This window comes from Chlorocebus sabaeus, chromosome 13 (genome assembly GCF_047675955.1).
Source record: "Chlorocebus sabaeus isolate Y175 chromosome 13, mChlSab1.0.hap1, whole genome shotgun sequence".
Taxonomy (NCBI): Eukaryota; Metazoa; Chordata; class Mammalia; order Primates; family Cercopithecidae; genus Chlorocebus; species Chlorocebus sabaeus.
The window spans coordinates 21,172,067-21,194,390 of NC_132916.1; the positions used below are offsets into that span (position 1 = coordinate 21,172,067).

General features: G+C 39.1%; 2 protein-coding genes across 2 annotated transcripts in view; one reads left to right on the plus strand and one right to left on the minus strand.

Annotated features, from left to right (window-relative positions):
- Window positions 1–696: 696 nt before the first annotated feature.
- Window positions 697–7,536, minus strand: NDUFAF4 (NADH:ubiquinone oxidoreductase complex assembly factor 4). Its single transcript, XM_008007540.3, has 3 exons — window positions 7,284–7,536; window positions 6,352–6,455; window positions 697–1,078 (listed from the first exon to the last, which is right to left on the minus strand). Exons 1-3 carry the CDS (start codon window positions 7,417–7,419, stop codon window positions 791–793), a joined length of 528 nt encoding a protein of 175 aa, XP_008005731.1. The 5' UTR covers window positions 7,420–7,536; the 3' UTR covers window positions 697–790.
- A 92-nt stretch (window positions 7,537–7,628) lies between these two features.
- The window catches only part of KLHL32 (kelch like family member 32), a 242,603-nt gene continuing 227,907 nt past the window's right edge, over window positions 7,629–22,324 (plus strand). The window contains exons 1-2 of the mRNA XM_038001106.2: window positions 7,629–9,747; window positions 9,967–10,056. The gene's annotated coding sequence lies outside the window, so the exon portion shown is untranslated. The remainder of the gene's footprint in view (window positions 9,748–9,966; window positions 10,057–22,324) is intronic.

Sequence of the window (22,324 nt, forward strand, 5' to 3'; positions counted from 1 at the left end):
TTTACCATGGTTTTTTGATTTAATTATTCTTTAAATTTTTCTCTATTTCCACATTAAATCCAGAGAAATGTTACTTTTTTGAAAGTTTCTACTGCTGCCTGCCTCTCTGAAGGCCATGGGACTTACCTATTTGTCAAAGCAGAAATTCCCAACATTGTGTAAACACCCCTAATTACTTTTTATAGCTGTAAAGACAATTATTCCATATTTAAAATCAATTCAAAATAAAGTAAATCAATACTTCTTATTCCCTGTAGTAGTAATTTTAATTAGATTCTATTGATTTGTTTTCTCCTGTGTGCCTTTATTTGGGAAATACTGTTAGTCTACCTTGCTATCGAGTCTCTTTCACTAACAAGAAAATGTCAGTCTTAAGGGTCAGGAAAGCTTTTACTTTCACTATCACATATGAAGAATGAACTGAACACCTAACTTGGAAAGTAAAACTCAATTGAGGGATTCAGGACATTTCCCAAGGGGTAATATGACCAATTTAAAAGTTGGCATATGTGCCTAAAATAACAAATTAACTCTTTCACCATAATAAAGGTACAGATGTTCTGATCATGCTGACATGCACATATGAAATATGCCTAAACCAAATTAAAATAAAACAAAATACATTCTATGGCAATCTTGAAAAGTCAAGGAGCTCAATAAATATTAAGAATATGGCCTCATGATGAGAGCATTAAATATTTGGTAATTAACATAATTTAATATGCAAAAAACGAGAAAATATACAGGATGAGGGATGAGGAGTACACATAGGAAATTTTTGTGATTTTCTTCATTTTGATTGTATTGCTTTCTTGTCTTCAGGAGGGAAGATTTTGACTTCAAAAGTAACAAAATACTTAAGAAGAGAATTCACATCTTTCTTTTCTAACTGGTATTCTTGCACTATTTTCTCAGCAGTCCAGGTTTCTGGATAAAGTTTATGATTATTGAGAAGTGTCAATGCTTCTACAATGGAAATTTTGCCTTTGGGAATGCTCTTCATATTTATCATATCAAACTGATGGCCTTTCGGCAATCTGAATTCCTTTGGCTCTTGACATGTTTCAGCAGCTTTTACCTAGTATCCAAAAAAAAAAAGGTTTTAGGATGAGAGAAAAGATTTGACATCTACTTTCATACTTCTGAAATCTATACTATTCCTCTTCAAATAACAACTGATATGGTTTGGATCTGTGTCCCCACCCAAATCTCATGTCACCAAATTGTAATCCCCAATGTTGGACGTAGGGCATGGTGGGAAGTGACTGGATCATGGGAGCGGATTTCCCCCTTTGGTGCTCTTCTCACGATAGAGTTCTTACCATATATGGTTGTTTAAAAGTCTGTAGCACCTCCCCCACACCCCACTTCTTCTTGCTCTGGCAATATAAGCCATGCCTACTTCCCCTTCCGCCATGATTATAAGTTTCCTGAGGCCTCCCCAGAAGCAGAAGCTGCTATCCTTCCTGTATGGCCTGCAGAATCGTGAGTCAATTAAACCTCTTTTCTTTATAAACTACCCAGTCTCATGCATTTCTTAATAGCAGTGCAAGAATGGACTGACACAAATTCTATACACAATTTTCCAAACTTCATTTTCTCATTATAATGAGCCATAGTTTAATAGTACTTTTGCCACACTGTCCTTTCATAACTATAGCTCTATCACTATTAAGAAATATAGGTAGCTCTAGAAAATAATAATCAAATGTATACCATCCACTCACCACATTATTTCATGTGTTTTAAAAGAACAATGAAAATAATTGATTAAAAACTGCACCTGTTTTTAAAGGGCAGGATTCTGATGCCACCCTAGCAGCTGGCTTGATAACATCTATTCTGTTTCCCATCTTTGTTGTATTTCATACTCAGCGCTCCCAAACACCTTGAATGAATTCAAATATTGCTAGTGATCTTGTCTCCTCTGAGAAAATAAACTAATGCCTCCAATATACTCCAGCATAAATAAAACAACCTATGCACACCCATCCTTCCATCTAGCCGTCCCATCCCAGCTTAATCCTGGCGTGTGTGCTCTGCATTCCATTCTCATTTCCCAGCTATGCCTAACATTCTTTCTTTTCTTTTCCTTTTTTTGCTGCACCGTGCCTACTGCTGCTTTTTGGTCAAATATATAAATGCTATAGTTACTACCTTTTTTAACATGCCCACCAAACCCGAAGCCAACACCTCTTTTATGACCAGTTTTCTTCTCTTCAGGTAATGTTTAAAAGAAATAATGCTTGCTATCTCTAATGACTGCCTAGTTGCTTAATTCAGAGGACACATTTTAGACCTCATTTGGACTCACTACAGTATCTCACTATATCTGATACTGCTGACCACTCCAATGTACCTATAACTATCTTCTCCCTTGGTTTCTATGCCACCCCCTCAGTTTTCCATCAGTTTTTTCAGTGGGTCCTTCAGGGTTTTTTTCATGGACCCTTTTCCTTTCGCTTACCCTTAAATGTCAGTATGTGAAATTTAAGAGTGCCCAGGCCTTCTTTTCACTCTACACATTCCTCCAAAGTAATCCAGCACACTCCTCTAACTTCCATTACTGCCTACAAGTTAATTACTTCCAAAGCTGTGATGATAAACCAAGACCTTTTCTTGATTTCCCAACTCAAATGCTTAACAGGTATCTCCACTTAAATGACCAACATGCTCCTCAAATTCAATATTATCTGAAACTGAACCCATCACCAGTTCTACTCCCATATCCTCAATCTCAATGACCGACACTACCCACCTCTCATGCCAAAAACGAGATTATACCTGCACCGCCCTCTCCCTCACTCATTACACCAATCAATGACCAAATCCTGTTGATACTGCATCATATGTCTCTCTCGAACTCACTCACTTCTCCCCCATACTGCTAAATCACCCTAGTCCAAGTCAATGTCTCTTGTAGAAATGACTGCAAATACCTCCTATCTGGTCTCTTCTAATTAGATAAAATGCACTCTGTTCCCCCACCAGGCTACTTTCAAATCTAACATCACTTTTTGACCATTAACTCTTTAATAACTTCCCATTGTCTTCAGAATAAAACAAAACTCCTTAGCAAGAAAAATAAGGGCCTTTATGATCTGACCCCTATCACTCTCCATCCCAACTCACTTCTCCCAAATCCACACTGCACACTTTCCCATAACTGCAGTGAACTCTAACCATTCTTCAAAGGCATCACACACTCTTGTATCTTTATATTGCAAACTAGGCCTGAAACATTCTTCTCAATTTCTTCACTTTCCAAATCTCAAAGCTTCTCTCATTTTCCTATTCCCAGGTAAGGAAGATCTTCCTTCCACTCCAAGCATGTCTGTATTCAGATTTCCTTTCTAATTAATAGTAAATATTAAAATTAATAATTATTTGACACAAAAAAAACTACGAAGATTCAAAAACCTCTCGACTGGAAAAAAAAAAACAAACAAAAAAAACTTAGGAAACTAAAAATAGAAGAAAATGTCCCAAATGTGATGTAAGTATTTTTTTCACAGAAAACAAGTATTATTCTATTATAATTAATGCTGAAACATTGGAGACATCCTATGGAAGGAACAGGTGAGAATGCCTACTTTCACTGGCACGTTAATGTATATAACACAATAAAAAAAATTAAGTATAAATACTAGAAAGAGAAGTTTTTAATTCTACATAGATAAGAGAATATATTTAGAAAAGAGAGTCAACTGAAAACCTAACAGAAATAATAACCTAGCAATATGGGTAGTTACACTATAAAAACCACTCACTTTCTGATATATAGTAGTCCTAGGCTTTATCTACAGTTATCTGAAGTCAACCACAGACCAAAAATATTAAATGAAAAACCCCAGCAGTAAACAATCCATAAGGTTCAAACTGCAAACCACTCTGAGCAGCATAATGAATTCTTATGCTATCCATTGCATTCTGTCCAGGATGTTAATCCTCCCTCTGTACAGTGTATCCACGCTGTACAGGCTACCTGCCTGTTAGTCACTTAGTAGCCATTCTGGTTATCAGACTGTGTGGCATCACTGTGTTTGTGTGCAAGTAACCCTTACCTTACCAAGAATAGCCCCAAAGCACAAGAGCCGTGGTGCTGGCAACTCAGTTATGCCAAAGAGAAGCCATAAAGTGCTTCCTTCAAGTCAGAAAGTAAAAGTCATTGACTTAATGAGGAAAAAAAATCATATGGTGAGAGTGCTAACATGGATAATAAGAATGAATCTTCTAACCCTGAAATTGTTGCAACTGTTCCATTTTATTAGTTGTTAATTAAACTTTATCACAGTATAGATTTATAGGAAAAAGCAGTATATATAGGGTTCGGTACCACCCTCAGTTTCAGGCATCTACTGAGGGTCTTGGAACCTACCTGCTGATAAGGGAAGACTACTGTATTAGCAATAAACAGTTCAAATTTAAAGTGAAAAAAGCTCTCATCACAGTAACAACATTCCCTTTACCCTTCAAAGACTTTTATTAAAGAACCTGACAATTTCATCTGGAAAAATATTAATGTGTGAAAAGAGACAAGAAACTTTTTAAAACAATGAAAGAAGACTATAAGAGATATCAACATACATTATAAAGCTCTATTAATTAAAACTATGGTTCTAGTGTAAAAATAGAAAAATAAGTAAAACTGATGAGTCCATAAATAGACCCATATGTGTATCTAGAGATGCATTTTAAGTAAGTGGAGAAAGGTCTGGGCTATTCAACAAATTACATTTAGACAACTAGCCATCTGTTTGAAAAGAGTTCAACTCATCTATTCCACACATCAAAAACTACACTTAATGGCAGATAAAGATTTTAATATAAAATGTAGTTATAAAACTACTAGAAGAAAACACAGAAGAGTTTATTTGATGGTAGAGTGGGCCCAGTATTCCTTTATCACAAAAGACAAAAAGACTGAAATATTTGACAGAATTTTGAATAAATATGTTAAAAAGTGAGACAACAAATAAATAATTTGCCATATGAAAGGCACAGTATCAACGATGTCTAGAGGCACCACAACTATGAACTGCCCAAAGGAAAAAAAGGAACAAAGAACATAAACAAAAGGCAATTCCAGTTTTCATTATCACTCTCCCTAAGGAATCTATTTAGACTTTTCCTAATGTCCCCATGAAATTTTAGTATCACTATATACATATCTATGCATTCATTATATGTATAACTGAGTCTTCTACATACAAAGCATTAATTTTTTTTTTTTGCTGCCAAGAGTGAATTTGCAGATGCATAATTAAGTAACACGAGAGAAAGAATACTTGGGGAGTATTACTCAACACCTATTTTAAAATAACATAAAGAACACAGACATTAACCCTATACCTTTTTAATGTGAGCATTTGGTGATAACTGAACCCTACAATTACTATGCACAGCGATTTACAAATCGTTTTATTTCTCCTCTGTAGTGAAAATTATATTAATAATTGTATCTGTGCAAATATCCAGAGACAGAGACAGTATTAGAATATTTTAAAGTGAAAAAAAAAAATCTGGAAGTTGTTGGCAATTCCTTGTCCTTTAATCAAACTTTTATCCCTAACTAGAATCTTCCTGCCCCCAAAAACTCATCTGGTTAACTCCAATTGATCCCTCAGGCCTGAGCATTTAACTATCACTTCCTCAGAAACCATCTCAAAGAGGTCCCTCCAATATACTCAAAAGTGCCCATACTTTTCCCATAATTACGGTCACATCGTTGCTCATCTGTTCAATGTCTGTGTCCTTCACAGCATCATAAGCCCTGTGAGAGCAAGGACTAGTTTTGTTCATCACTATATACAAAGCACTTGTGCCCAGGACTTACATAATACAGTATATGGATTTACACATAGGTTCCCATTCCCAATGTATTCTTTGATCCTTCTCCTAATTTTAAATACCCTATCTGAATACATCCTTAAAAAAACAAACAGAACACCCCACAAAACCCAACTACACTACTGAAGGAGTCTCTGAGATTAGATCATACCTCAATCCACAGAAGAATGAGAAAAAAATATTAAAGCTCTGCTTTTGTCACTCAAATGACAACCACTGGAAGTAATGCCTGACAAATTCTGAAATACTATGAATAATTCACACAGTTGCTCTGTATCAATACTTTAACAAGTTATTTTAGAATTCTGGTAAATATCCAATGAACCAAGGCATAAGTGTCTTACTGTCTTAGACCACTGTGCTTAAACTTTGCCAAGGCGTGTAGATCGATCACAACACACACTTGCAGAGCACTCTTTTTACGACTTGCCACACTTAATCATTTTCCTGAAGCCCCAAAATAAGTAAATTGCGTATTCACTTAACTAAACACACATTTACCTGCAAGGAAGACACAGGATCTTTGGAATCAACATACACATCTTTTAGAAATGACAGCAGCTTGTCATCTTTACGAGCAATCTCTCCCTTAATTTCTGGATAGTCTAAGGAAAGGAAAAAAAGTCACAATATTAAAATGAAGGAAAATTTCCTGTAATATCCTAAACGCTTAACACAAACCCTTTCTTTTTTTTCTTTTCTTTTTTGAGACGGAGTCTCGCTCTGTCGTCCAGGCTGGAGTGCAGTCGCGTGATCTCGGCTCCCTGCAACCTCTGCTTCCTGGGTTCCAGAGATTCTCCCACCTCAGCCTCCCGACTAGCTGAGATTACAGGGGCGCGCCACCACGCCCGGTTAATTTTTGTATTTTTTGTAGACACGGGGTTTTGCCATGTTGGCCAGGCTGGTCTCAAACTCCTGACCTCAGGTGATCTCCCCGCCTCGGTCTCCCAAGGTGCTGGGATTACAGGCTTCAGCCACCGCGCCCGGCCTAACCGCTTTAATTTTTTAAAAAAATAAACATAATCATTTGGACTGTTTGGAAAATACTTTAAACGGACATCAAAATTCCAGGTCAGGCTCGGCGTCCATCGTCCAGTGAAGACCCCTAGAGAAAGCTCTGCGACCCTCTCGGATTTTGACGCCCTGTATCAAGTCCGTCACAAGAGCCGGCGAGTGCCGCGTTAGCGGGGGCACAGGCCGCTGCCTCTGGGACTCGGAAGTAGGCGGGGCGGCCGATCTCACCACGGGCGCGGAGGACAGTCTCAATGTCACCGGCCTAGCGGCTCCCCCTTCCAGCGCTCAGCCAACACGAGCTGCTGCGGCCGAGCAGACTGAAGCCGGTCCCCTGGTCTCCGGGCCCACACTAGGCACAGCCTGTGGGCAGCCCCGGGAGTCCGCGCCCCCGCGCCCCGAAACGCCCTAGCACCACTCACGACTAGTCTGCTCTTGCAGGAGGTTGCTGGTAGAGGGGTGCCTGGGAGCGAGAGAGGGCTTTATCTTGCTGATTTCCCTTTCCGCTCGGTTCTCTACGTTGAAATTTCTGATACCGCGAATCACTAAGGCCCCCATCTCCTCATAGCGTTAGGTCCGCAGGTTCAGGCCGCACGTGGGAACAAAGGCTCACGAAACCTCCGGGACGACCGGAGGATGCGCACCTGTGAGGGGAAGCCCGGCCGCGGGCGCTTAAATGCGTGCCCGTCGCCCACTAGCGGTCGGGAGGCCACATATCGCTTCTCTGCCCAGGGAATTTAAAAGGGAGCCCCTCCCTTCGGGGCGAGCGACGGCTCCCACCGGGGCCGCTTCCGGCGGGAGGCGGCGGGACTTAAGTCCCAAACACACGGTTGCTGTCAACCCTGGAACTCCGAGGGAGTCACCTAGGAAGCTCTGCAAAGTTCCGTGCCGGGCCCTACCCTAGACTTTCTGATTTAATTCTTGTGGAGTGAGGCCCAGCATTGGATAAGACTTCACACGTGATTCCAAAGTGTCAGTGAAGAGTTGAAAATCAAAGTCGTAAGGAAATTGACCTTGAAGTTGTTTCACAGGGCAATGCCACCAAAGAGCTAGCCGATAAAAATGGAACTTATTGCACCAGGGTCAAACTGGGCTCTCAAGTTGCCCTTTCCTGCTTTTTAAAAAGGAAAATAATGAAAGGATGTTCATTGTCGATGAATATTTGTTCTCAGCCGCTCTAATTTAAATGCCTCTTATTTTCCTGTCCCCCCCCCACCTGACGCATTTTCAAACCACTGTGTTCTCTTTTTCCATTATTTGTTACATCCCGTTCTCATTTGACCTAATGGTATCGATTTTAGTTATACTTTCCCTTATCTTATTTTTGCTACTAATTTACTTCTCCATTCTACTAAATGCTGAGTCATTCCCTCTCCTATTTCTCTTCTCTCTTGTCTTCTTCATTCTTTTTAAGCCTCTGTGTAACTTAATGAAAGGAACAGCCAATAAGAGATCAGAAAAAAACAAAAAAACGAGTGTTACATTCACCTTCTCTCTGTCTCTCTGCATTTCCTGAATAGGTTACTGTAGTGCTGCTTTTATTTAAGACCCTTTAGAAATATTGTTATTAATCCATAATAAACCCACCAGGAAGGAAGTAGTAGGATTTCCGAAGTTACAGTATTTCTCTTACTGTGGCTGCAAAATCTATTTTTAGTGTCCTGATCTCTGCTTAGCAAAATGAAGTAGAGTGGTTGTTTTTAACCAGTTTAAAGTAAGAAAATATTGATGTAAAGATAATCGAATAGAAAAAATAATAATAATAATAAAACAAGAATCAAAGAACCAAAATGAAGAAAGGGAAATGTAATCATTAAATATAATGTTTAATCAGAGCAAAAGCACTGCAAGGAAGATGGCTTCAGCCACTCTAATTTAAATGCCCTTTATTTAATTATACTCAACATTTTTACATGGATTGGTATTTGGAATTTGTAGAAGCTGAAATCAGTGATCTCTGATAGCGTTAACTGGGAAGTTATCCTGAAGGTGGCAGGCTGCTCCAAGATTTCTATCTTTGATATTTTTAAGGGCTTGTGATTCAGGGCTTTTTAGCCACGGTATTTCTATTTCTATGGGTGCTAAGAAATTTTAATCTGCTTCATTATGTCTACGTGCTTTAATCATGGTAGAAATTTGACTCACTGCCTGTTAAAATATTTTAAAAGTGAAAATCTCATTTTCATAGAAATTCCACCGAACTTCGGGCAGCATGAAAAAGTAATGTTAGAAGTTACTATCGGGGCAGTAGGGATTACAATATGAAATAATTCTTTGAATTCACACATTCCAATAGAGGTTGGATGCAACATTAAAAGAGCTTCCAGCATGTGTCAGCTGCTTTGCCTGATCCTGGCCCAGTGCTGCTCAGACCCTCAAATTGCAAAACAGAAGGCAGATGCAGTCCATCAGAAACTCACAATTGGCTGTCACCCTTTGGGAATCATGGAAATAAAACCTGAACCATAAATGCATAATTCCAGCTCTTCTTGTCAAAACATGTAAGTTAACAGGAACTCTAAACTTAAGAACTCCTGTTGGGCTTATGTTAAGGATTGAAGTCAGATCCCCAAGGAAAGTATAACTAGGATGCTGCTTAGAATGAAGCTTCCATCTGAGTGGAGTATTACGATGCATGTGTATGGCTGAATATCTTAAGATACTAATAAAATAAACCCAGGGTCAGAATGTAAATTCTGAGGACAGAACTTTTGTCTGTTTTGTTCACTGCTGTATCCAACACATTGAACAGAGCTAGTAAACAGTAGGTACTAAACAAAATATCAAATAAAGGTCAAATGAACTGAAAGACAAGTAGGATCCCTGAGCTGGCGTCCAGACTCTGGACAAGCTCTCTCTGCCTGAACACTAGCCCTGCTTCCAGAAGTGAGTCCTTATGCAAGTAACTTAATGTGGTTGAACACACTTTGCTCATCTTAAAATTGGGATAATAGTAATCACCTAAAGGGTTTTACACAGAATAAAAATATCTAGTACAATGCCCAGTCTAGTACAATGTCCAGTACAAATGTCTAGTACCAATGTCTAGTACAATGCCCAGCTCAGAATCTGATGTTCAATATTTGCATTATTTTTCATTTTCAGAGCAGAAGGGAGCAGTTTGGAAAAGGACACATATTCTGAAGCTCTGGTGAATAGGTGAATGAAAGTGATTTAAAAAAATTTGAGATTACAGTAAGACTCATGTTCTTCAATAATTTAATTTTTTAAAAGTCAGTATGCTAAATTTGATTTTTATTTGCTGGTTAGCATGCTCAGCACACATGGTGGCATTGTTGGATTTCTTAAGGTTGGAATATGGGTGGGAATCATTAGCTCTGGGGCATAAAATGCCACCTGCCTGTGTCTGGCATTGGCCACAGAAATAGTCCCCACTTTGTATCCCTCTGCCCTCATGTCTTTCTCTCTGCCTAGACTTTTACCATTGGGCACTCCTTCTTTTGAACACAATTCAACATTCTGCGTTCTCCAAAGGATTTCAGTAGCTAAACCCGGATGACAGTTGGCTCAAAGGGCCCAGGACAGCCCTCAGAGGTTTCATCAATCAAATCTCAACTACTAGTGAGGAGCACCACAGATTTATGGAGGAATGACTTATTCTGGCAGAGGTTCTGGTGTTCAGGCAGAGAGAACCTCTCCAGGGTCTGGATTCCAGATTAGAAACCAGAGAATTTGTAGGAGTCCAAATGAGGTAATTGACAAGGTTCCCAAGCTTGGCCAGTTTCATAGTGATGCCGTGTTGTGGGTCGGTAAAACCTAGAATACTGGGAGCGGGGGATAGTGCCCCAGACTCAAAACCAAAACAAACTAGGCTTTGTGCAGATCCGGTATTCATATTGAGGAACACTGGGTCTCAGGTTAGAGATTAGAATGATCGGGGCCGGGCACGGTGGCTCAAGCCTGTAATCCCAGCACTTTGGGAGGCTGAGGCGGGCGGATCACGAGGTCAGGAGATCAAGACCATCCTGGCTAACACGGTGAAACCCCGTCTCTACTAAAAAATACAAAAAACTAGCCGGGCATGGTGGCGGCGCCTGTAGTCCCAGCTACTCGGGAGGCTGAGGCAGGAGAATGGCGTAAACTCGGGAGGCGGAGCTTGCAGTGAGATCTGGCCACTGCACTCCAGCCTGGGCAGCAGAGCGAGACTTCGTCTCAAAAAAAAAAAAAAAGAGATTAGAATGATCAACCAGCAACTATACCCAGATGCCTGCTTTGTGGTTACTGCACTCATGACTTTTGTCATTGTATTCATTTCCCATTGCTGCTAGCAAATTACTGCAAATGGCTTAAAACAATTTATTATCTTACAGTTCTGGAGGTCAGAAGTCCAAAATAAGTTTTTAAAGGATAAAATCAAGGTGTCAGCAGAGATATATTCCTCCTGGATGCTCTGGAGGAGAATCTCTTTCCTTACCCCGTCCTTTTTTTTTTTTTTTCCTCATGGGGAAGAGGTTCTTCTAGAGACTTCCCTCATTTCTTGGCAGCCAGCAGTTGCATCACTTCATTGTCACATCTCCTTCTCTGTGACTTTCCTACCTCCCTCTTTCCATTGTAACACCCTTATGATTACATTGGACCTACGTGGATAATCCAGGATAATCTCTCCATCTCAAGATCCTTGATTTAGTCACATTTGTAAAGTGCATTTTGCTACGTAAGGTAGCATTCGCAGGTTCAGGGATTAAGAGACAGAGATTTTTGGAAAGCTGTTTTGTTCACTACAGTCATCAACTTTAGATGATGGTTTGCTGCACAGATCATCCCATCACCCAGGTATTAAGCCCAGTATCCATTAGCTCTTCTGCCTGATTCTCTCCCTCCTCCCACCCTCCAACCTCCAACAGGCTCCAGTGTTTGTTGTTCCCCCTCCATGTGTATATGAGTTCTCGTCATTTAGCTCCCACTTATAAGTGAGAACATGTGGTATTTGGTTTTCTGTTCCTGTGTTAGTTTGCTAGGGATAATGGCCTCCAGCTCCATCCATGTCCCTGCAAAGGACATGATCTTGTTCCTTTTTATGGCTGCATAGTATTCCATGGTGTATGTGTTCTACATTTTCTTTATCCAGTCTATCATTGATGGACACTTAGGTTGATTCCATGTCTTTGCTATTGTGAATAGTGATGCAATGAACATACACATGCATATGTCTTTTTATTAATAATAGAACAATTTATATTCCTTTGAGTATATACCCAGTAATGGGATTTCAGGCTTGAATGGTATTTCTGCCTCTAGGTTTCTGGGGAATCGCCACACTATCTTCCACAATGGTTGAATTAATTTACACTCCCACCAACAGTGTAAAAGTGTTCCTTTTTCTCCCCAACCTTGCCAGCATCTGTTGTTTTTCTGACATTTTAAGAATAGCCATTCTGACTGGTGTGGGATGGTATCTCATTGTGGTTTTGATTTGCATTTCTCTAAGGATCAGTGATATTGAGCTTTTTTTCATATGTTTGTTGGCTGCATGTGTGTTTTATTTTGAGAAGTGTCTGGGCATGTCCTTTGGCTACTTTTTAAGGGGATTGTTTGTTTATTTCTTGTAAATTTATTTATAGATGTTGGATATTGGACCTTTGTCAGATGCATGGATTACAAAAATTTTCTCCCATTCTGTAGGTTGTCTGTTTACTCTGTTGATAGTTTCTTTTGTGTGAGAGCTCTTTAGTTTAATTAGATCCAATTTGTCAATTTTTGTTTTTGTTGCAATTGCTTTTGGTGTCTTTGTCATGAAATCTTTACCATGCCTATGTCCTGAATGGTGTTGCCTAGGTTTTCTTCTAGGGTTTTCATAGTTTTGGGTTTTACATTTCAGTCTTTAATCCATCTTGAGTTGATTTTTGTATATGGTGTAAGGAAGGGGTCCAGTTTTAATTTTCTGCATATTCTAGCCAGTTCTCCCAGCAATATTTATTAAATAGGGAATCCTTTTCCCCATTGCTTGTTTTTGTCAGGTTTGTCAGAGATCAAATGATCGTAGGTGTATGGTCTTATTTCTGGGTTCTCTATTCTGTCCCATTGGCCTATGTCTCTGTTCTTGGACCAGTACCATGCTGTTTTGGTTACTGTAGCCCTGTAGTATAGTTTGAAGTCGGGTAGCATGTTGCCTCCAGCTTTGTTCTTTCCATTTAGATAAATAAAACAATGTCTTTAAAGGACTGAAGGTAAAGCAGAAATCAACTACATAGAAAACAAACAACAACAACAACAAAAAGTTGGTTCTTAGAGAATATAAAATCTGACAAATTCAAGTGAAAATAAAAGAACAAATAAAATACATGAAGAATTTTTTGGAAAGAATGTGATCATAAATATAAAGAAATTTTTTAAAATTGAAAGAAAATATATATAAACTCATATACAATTATAATACTTAGATAGTCTCATTCCCTTGTGTGACATGCTTCTAGCAAATACAAATATAACACAATAGAATAGAAACGAATAGAATAAGGCATAGATACAGAATAGAATAGATTATGGTCACTCTCATGATTACTTTACATTGTATAAGGCTTCACCTTAGGAGATAAGGGTGAGGGATTCTCCTGTTGGCTTTGAAGAAGCAAGCTGCCATGTTGTTAGAGGGTCTTTGAGAGAACCTGCAAGGAAGCCACATGGCAAGAACTTCAGGGCCTTTGGGAGGTAAGAGGAGGCCCCATGTGACAGCCTACACGAAACAGATATCTCAATCCTACCACCGTAAGAAACTTAATTTTGCCAATGGCCTAGTAAGTCTGGAAGAGTACCCCTGAGCTCCAGAAATTAAGGCAGTTCAGTCAATCCTATGTAATCATTTCAGTGGATTCCCAGTACAGATTTGGTTAAATTCAACACCCATTACTAATAATACATTTAGCTAGCATGGAATAGAAGAAAACTGCCTTTACTTTATAAAGGGTGCAATTCAGAAAATTATGGCAAGTATTGTATTGATGGGCTAACAAAGAACAAGAAAATAAGAATTATAAATGTTATGTTATTTGTTCCTTTGCAAAATCAGTACTTCTGTCTGCCTAGAAAATTAGAGAGAATCAGGCAAAGACTATTAGACCTAATAAATAAATTTAATAGGTAGCTGAATAGCTAGCTATCCTACCCATCAGTTGGAAAACATAATGGCCAAGGCCCAGGGCAATGGCTCACCCTGTAATCCTAGCACTTTTGGGAGCCTGAGGCAGGCAGATTACCTGAGGTCAGGAGTTCGAGATCAGCCTGGTCAACATGGTAAAACCCCATCTCTACTACAAATACAAAAATTATCCAAGCATGATGGTGCACATCGGTAATACCAGCTGCTCGGGAGGCTGAGGCACGAGAATAGCTTGCACCCAGGAGGTGGAGGTTACAGTGAGCTGATATCAGGCCACTGTACTCTAGCCTGGGAAACAGCAAGACTTTGCCCCCCAAAAAAAACAAAAAAAAGAAAGAAAATATAATGGTCAGAAAGTTTCATGGATGATGACCACAAAAATTATTATGCATCTCGAAATAAACTTAGAACTATGTGTAAAACTCAAACTTAGTAAACCACAAAAATTATGAAAGAATATAAAGAAACACATATGGCTAGACATAGCAGGTTCCTTGATGCAAAGTCTGAATAGTGTAAAAATGTCAATTGTTCAAAAAAAATCAATTAATTTGATACACTTCAATTTCAATTAAAATTGTAATCGCGTTTTTAATGAAGCTCGATCACTGATAAAGTTCATCCAGAAAAGAAAATATGAAAAAATAGCCAATAGATTTTAGAAAAACAGCAGTTAGTTAGGACTTACCCTATATCAGAATGTGATACAAAACTTTATGGTATGGTATTGATACCGGAATAGGCAAATAAGTCAGTAAATATAATAGTGACAAGACAGATGTAATTATGTACAGGACAACATTTAAAATCACTCTGTGATGTAAGGATATAATTCCTTTCCCATAAACAACTGAATTTCCAACATCATTTATCTGTTTGCCTTTTCCCCTTGCTCTCCATTCCCATTTATAATGATTCCCTGTCTTCTTTCTTCGCTCCAGTTTTCCCTGCTGCATCAGTTTCCTTTCATAGTGTATCTGTCCCTCCATGTCCCCATGGACTTGCTTTATATGGAAGTAAGGAATACCTCATCATAGCGGTTTTGGTTTGATTCCAGTGAGATCTTTTTTTTTTCCATCCATAGCAATTTAATGAATACAACAGTTGTCCATCTTGGCCCCAGCTACAGAAGGTACTCTTGATAATTTGGCATAGAGAGAAAAATAAAAGTGGAAAGCTGAAAAGAACAAGCAAATACTCAAGCAATCATTTTCATTTCAAAGATTATGACAGATTATGAAAACAAAGAATATAAAACAGGGAATTCCAGAAGGACCCCAGAAAAGATGTGAAAAGCAAGTTGTCACCAGGGCATTTTACCTTAACTGGTAAACCCAACTCAATAATTCCAGAGTAGGGTCTGTGTTTGTTCTCTCCATCTGTCTGTTCCTTTCTCCCTTTGTGACTGTCTCTGATTCTTTTCTTAGCAGCCATGGTGTAACATAATGATTACTAACAGGCTTGGCATCAGACAAACCTGCATCTGAATCTGGGTTCTATCACTTCCTGACTGCATAATTTTGTGGTAAGCTCTTTAAATTTTCTGATATTCAGTTTCTTTATCTGTAAAATGGAAATATAACAAAACTACTTATTTCATAGGGTTGTTGTGAGATATGATCCATTTGAAAGCGTAAAGCTTGTCATACAGTAAACATTCAAAAACTATTAGCTATTATTCTTTTATGTAACAAAATACTAATATAATAGAAAATATTTTAATAATTATAGCTTAGGTTTGATTGACACTTTATGGCTTAGAATTTAGTATCTTCAGATTCCTTATTTCATTAATACATTATTGCAATACTCTGTAGTATTATACCCGACTACATATGTTTAAGAAAACCATTTAGCTGCCTGAGGCTGTTTGTAAAATGCTGAAGGACACTCTGGGAAGTATATGAGGTGTCCTTGTTCATAGGCTTTTTGAGTTAGTTTCTTATTGTCAGTCCATGACCTTGTGGGCACAGCTCTGCCTTTTTATTCCGGTAGTCCCACCTTTTGTTGGCTTCTGTCTCCATTGTCTCTAGGAATTGTACACCGTCACCCCTAAGCATCAGTGCACACAACCCTCTGCTGAGTTTCATTTCTGTTGGATGTGACACTGTTAGGTAAGGCAGGGAGGCAGGTGTGGTAGACAGAAGTCTATGACCCCCAGTGGCCCTAAACAGGGAACCCAGTTAAGCCTGCTTTGAACTTCTAACCTACAGAGCCATAGAATAATAAGTAGATATTGTTTCAAGCCTCTAAGTTTGTAGTGATTCATTGTGAAGCAATAGAAAATGAATACAGCAAGTAGTGTGAGAATAAGGTTGGGGATTAAGGGGGTGGTGGAATGAAGAGGGATGGGTAAAGAGACTGGGAGAATGGGATGTAGCTATTATAGAAGTCATTGCAGGTCAGGTGGAAGTAAAGGTCTTAAAATGATGGGACAGAGTCTGGTTTTTATTTTCTATGAGTGAAGGTCCCTTGAGTGGAAATTAGAGAGCCATAGGTCTCTCTTAGAAAGATGATTGACAGCTACATAAAGGATGATTTGGAAGAAAAAGAGACACTAGGTAAGATACTGTTATTCTCATCCATGTGGGAGTTTAAATTTTTTGGTCCAATTTTCTTAGGGATATCTATTTGATAAGAGGTCTTTGTAGTGGCACTGCTTAGATATGACTTCCACTTGAGTTGGACAGATAGACAGCAACAGTAACCTAAATAGTGGCACTTGAGATTGAGAGGCTGAATAAGTATAGTCATTTATTTTAATATTCTCATTCCACTCTTGGTGTAATTAATCATTTTTAGAGCTTTTGATTCCATAGAAGCTCAGGATGTACGGATGCAGTCTTGTTCACTTAGAGGTTCCCAACCCACAACCATGGGTACAGTAGCTCTTATATGTCCAGAGAAGGCTTCCAGAGAAGTCTTCAGAGAAGGCTAAAAATATGAGGTCTGTCTACAGCTCTCAGCAGTGTGATCTAGTAAAAGAGTATGTGAAGTTCCCATTTTTATCAAAAAGATAATTCATGTACCTAGCTAGCTGCATTTTGATAAGCAGTTTTAATATATTTACTGTAAGAAATTGTAAGTATTTATGTAAGTCGGAGAGAATCTTGTTATTTAGCAGTGTAGCTTTGTCAGAAATCTAATGGTAGTCTTTTTAAAAAATAACTTTTGATTATGAAAATTTCAAACACATTTAAATGGGTAGAGTTTAGTACAACAAATCTCCATGTACTCTTCATCCAATATCTATAATTACCAATTTATGGCAAATCTAATTTCTTCTATATACTTTCCCATTTTCTACCTCCCTAGTCATTATTTTTAAAATATCCTTCTTTTAGTGATAAATATTATTATTCTAAGGACATCCTACCAAAGACAAGGACTGCTCTTTTAAAATGTAACCCACAAAATAACATTAGCCTTGTTCAAAGAGCTGTGAATGAGAAAAAGGTACAGATTTTTGGATGGGTTCACACTCAGAAATTTTTTTATTTGTTTTCAGTGAATTTGAGCAATAAAGTCATAATGTGAATGCTAAACACTTTATGTATAGGAAGCTCTTGAAACTGTATTTCACCCTATTCAGCACACTGCCTGCGGGCTTCCCTTTCACCAGTTTCTCACCCCTAAAAGGCCACATTGTTTGCTGCTCATCGGAAGAGTGACTCTGTGATCTTAGGATGCCAAAACTTAACTCGCCCAGCTCATTTCTGCATCAATTCCTGCTAAAAGGTCATTTTTGTTTTAACTGGCTGGTTGAGTCAGATGATAAGTGAAATATGATTCATGTGTATAACAGCTTCCCATCCTTGCTCCCTTGCCAGCCCCTACCTCCACCCCGAAATCAAAGATTTGCTTAGCGCTCAAGATGTACAACGAATATCTCTTCTTTGTATGTAAATGACTAATTAATTCTCCATCTTCTAACTCAGAGACCAATAGAACGGACCAAAGATACATGGACTCATAAATAGTGGACACCTGGGGGAAACAGTTCTAGGCCAAGAAACTACAAAGGCTCTGAGGCAGAAGCGTGCTTGACATTGTACTCATGTGCACTGGTGTGCCTTCCATAAGAACTAAACCAGAAAACCCCAAAAGGATCACAAGGCAGAAAACCTACCAATGGTAGAGCTGTGTATCTGAGACTCAGAAAATATACTCCTTAGTAGTGTACAAGGGAAATAGGAGGAAATTTCAAGATGAGCGAAAGGTTTCTTATGTCATGGTAGCCCAGGGTACGAAAGTACAAGCTGATGTTAACATCAAGAAATATTCCTGGAAAAGAAGTATATCAAAACCTTGCCACACACAGAGGTGTTCAAGAATAAATGTATACTTATAATGATAAAACGGGGCTCGCCTAATGATTTGGCAGGATTCATTTGCGAGGCACATAAAAAATGTCACATGAGTGTTATTAACAGGGTTCTGCCACATGCACACCCCTCTGCATTTATAGTAGTGAATCAGAACGCTTGGAGTCATACATCATCCTACACTTCTGGATATTCCCATCCACTAGATTCTTACCAAAAAGCAAGACCAAAAGAGAAAAAGACCAAAGTTTCTTCCTCTATCTCACTTAAAACATGGTAATAATAATTTGGGCCATGGAGTTGATCACTTTGAATTATAGGACGCTAATTAGAACTTAGACATCATCTAGGATAATCAGCTCATTTTTCAATGAACAACTGTCCACTGTCCGCACCCCCCTCCCTTTACTGCCCTATCCTCTCGCCACTGTGCTGCCCCCTCCCCTTCACCAGTTTCTGGTGCTGACTCTAACATGCCTCCTGCTTGCTCCCAGCCAGCTCTCCCGGGATGCATTCTGCTGCACAAGAAGACCAAAGCTTCATACTTGTGCCTATTTGAATTCTAGTGTTTGGGGATATGCTTTGTTCTTTTGTTGAAACCAGGAGAAACTGAATGAACACTGCAGCAAAAAAGAAGGTCCGTTTCAAGGGTACAGAGACCTTAATAAGGAAGTCCTGACCTTTTACAAGGGCAGCTGCAGGGATCTAAGCAGCAAAAGGGCTAAGATGCTACCATTCTAGCACTGAAGACCAGCTGACTTCTGCTGCTGGATTTTTTTCTGCTCCAGATTTAAATTATCAGACAAGAGGGATACCAATTGACCTGCATTGGGTCAAGTACCCATCCTTTGGTAGGGATAGAGAATTCGGCATCCCTATCAGAACCTCATGGAAGTAAGGATGGTAAAGATAGATAGAAAAAGATAGAAGATAGAAGAGAAAAACACTTCTGTCAACTCCTAAAATTAACTGCTCTGTTCTGGAATTTTGCATGTGTGTCACGAAGGCTTATTTTTGGACCTTCTTTCTGTCTTGGGACCCAGTTTTTAGACTCAACAATCTTGTGTGATTGGTCTTGATTTTGGTTCTGGACTATGCTTTGCAACCCTGCTTATCCCACAGTTTTAGAAAGAGCAAATCGACTGCTACTCTGCTTACACTGTTGTGGGTTACTCTTTAGCAAAGGCAGTCAAAGGCAGTCCCATCTCTTAGCTCCATAATGGATGAGCTGAGCAGAAACAGACTCAGCAGACATAGGGGTAACTTTGCCTAAGATGCCTAAGATGCTACAGATGGCTACAGGCAGGTTCAGGACTAGAACTCAGGTATACTGATTTCCCATACGTTGCTCTTTCTTTCTGTAGTAATTATTTCCTGTCCAGCATTTGAGAGCTAACCAGAAAAGGAGAATATAGTTATTGCCAGAACATCAGCACATTCAGAAGAGTTAGAAAGTGTGTGCCTTTTTGTGTGCAGGGATTGTGATTTGAACACATTAAAAATTAGAAATAGAATGTCAGCAGTGATGTCCTGCTGGTATTGTAAAAAATCTTAAGAAGACAGATGGTAGTTTTGAAATAGAAGATTTAAAGAACTTTGTACTTTGCACTTTTCCACACATGTGACAGGTGGGAAAGGAGAAGTGGCAGGAGGAAGACTGTCATGCGTTCAGAGACAAGGTTTGCACAGCTAGCTTTGGAGTTGAGCCAGGTTACTGGACTGCAGCTCTATTGTGAGATGTCACTTTCTCTAGACCCATAACAATGCCTTTCACTTTGGGAGTGGGTGATGTAGCTGGCTCCCACATTTACCATTGACTGCTCCACTATCTGCAACACACCCTATTGTGGAATCTCCTTTATTTGGAACCAGGGAGTGGCACAGGGAAGTCCCACATATGACCTCCCTGTTTTTAATAACCCCATCCCCAGGGAAAAAGAATGAGAAACATTCCAACAGAAGATAAAGCAAAAAAAGAAAAAAAAATAGACAAAATTTACCTCTCTGTGTGGCTATGTCAGAGAGGATGCACAAAGGGAAAGATGTGTTTATGTGATAGAGGAAAGAAGGGCTTGCTCCCTTGTTTATGGGAGAAAATAGTATCTGCAGCATTGTGTATGAGCACTCTAATTTGTGTTTATTATTTTTACATTTTCAGCCTTCCCAACTATATTGTAAGAACCTGTGGAGCAGTATCCTTATCACTTGCCTCCACATATCTACAGCACTTCATATGATGATTGGCAAACTGTATATGCTTAATTGTACTTAATTTGCAAACTGTACATGCCTGTTGCTGAGAATAAAATACAAGTTTAAAATGTTTGTTGATTTTTAAAATCAGTTGTATCTTTTTTTTTTTTTTTTGAGACGGAGTCTCACTCTGTGGCCCAGGCTGGAGTGCAGTGGCCGGATCTCAGCTCACTGCAAGCTCGGCCTCCCGGGTTTACGCCATTTTCCTGCCTCAGACTCCCGAGTAGCTGGGACTACAGGCGCCCGCCACCTCGCCCGGCAATTTTTTTGTATTTTTTAGTAGAGACGGGGTTTCACCGTGTTAGCCACAATGGTCTCGATCTCCTGACCTCGTGATCCGCCCGTCTCGGCCTCCCAAAGTGCTGGGATTACAGGCTTGAGCCACCGCGCCCGGCCAATCAGTTGTATCTTAGTGGAAGTTACTGAGTTACTCCTCAATTTCTGTTGCATTTCCACACATAATCCCTTAAGCCTTTTAGGTAAATCCTCAGTATTAATAAGAATATGATTTAAATCTGGATTACCATGAGGCAATTAGATTTGGCATGCAGTTTGTTGATAAAATCAGAGAACCATAAAACTAGAAGAAGCACAAGCTTTGACTCTCAAGGGAGTATTTTCCAGGATAATTAATTGCCAATTTTATTTTAAATACCATTATTTACCAAAGTTATAGTTATATTCAGTATATATGGTAAATTCTATGTGAAGATGTATTGTAAAATGAATATAGTTAATTGTGTAAATAACAATACATATCTATATTTTAAGTATCTTTTTAAAACTGTGCAACTAGTGCTTTGATATTCTGAATTAGTTTTCTAGTGTTGCCGTAACAAAGTACCACAAACTGGGGGGTTTAAACAACAGTGAGAGAATAAACTCACAGTTCTGGAGGCTGGGAGTTCAAGATCCGGCTGCCAGGATGGCACAGTTCTGGAGTGGGCCCTCTTCTGAGTTGCTAACTGCAAATTCTCCTTGTATCTTCCACTTTCCTGAGAGAAAATCTTGACGTCTCTTGTGTAGAAAAAGAATTCTGTGCACATACAGGTTACTGCATCCTGCACTACACTCAGTCCTGCAGCCTGACGCATTCCACTTCCTGAGGGACCTAGAACCAACTCAAGCATTTTCAGCTTCCCCCCATGGTTCTCACTGGTTTTAGCTCTTTACAAACAATAAGCTTCTCAATCAGTTGTCTATTCTTTGACCTTTTATTCCACAGTTTTTGCCCACTAGCACTTAAGTGTGGTAAAACCTCCTTCAGTGCTGTCTCCTCTACCTTCTACCCTGAATCTCTTCTCCTGTCAAAGTCAAACTTCTTGAAATAATTAATTCTTATTTCCACTTCCCTGCCTCCTATTTACTCCTCACCCTGGGGAAAATAGCTTTTGATTTCTACCATTTTAAAGAAAGTACTGCAAAGCACAACACAAAGCTCAAACTACTAAATCAATAAACATTTTTTTTTTTTGGTATTTTTCTTTCTTACTACTCAGCAGTATTTGATAATATTGGCCATGACCTTCTTTTTGAAATGTTCTTTTCCCATATATCTCTCTGGTTGGTCCTTCATTTTTTTTTTTGTGACTGCCACTCCTCCATTTGCCCCTTAAATACACGCTTTCCTAGTGTATATTTCCTCCACGCTTTGTCCTAGGCTCTTGGCTTTCCTCACTCTGCACCCTTCCTCTGAGTAATCTCTTCCTGTTGCTGGCTTCAATTTTCATCTTATTTTGATGATTCCCAAATCTATCACTCCAGCCAT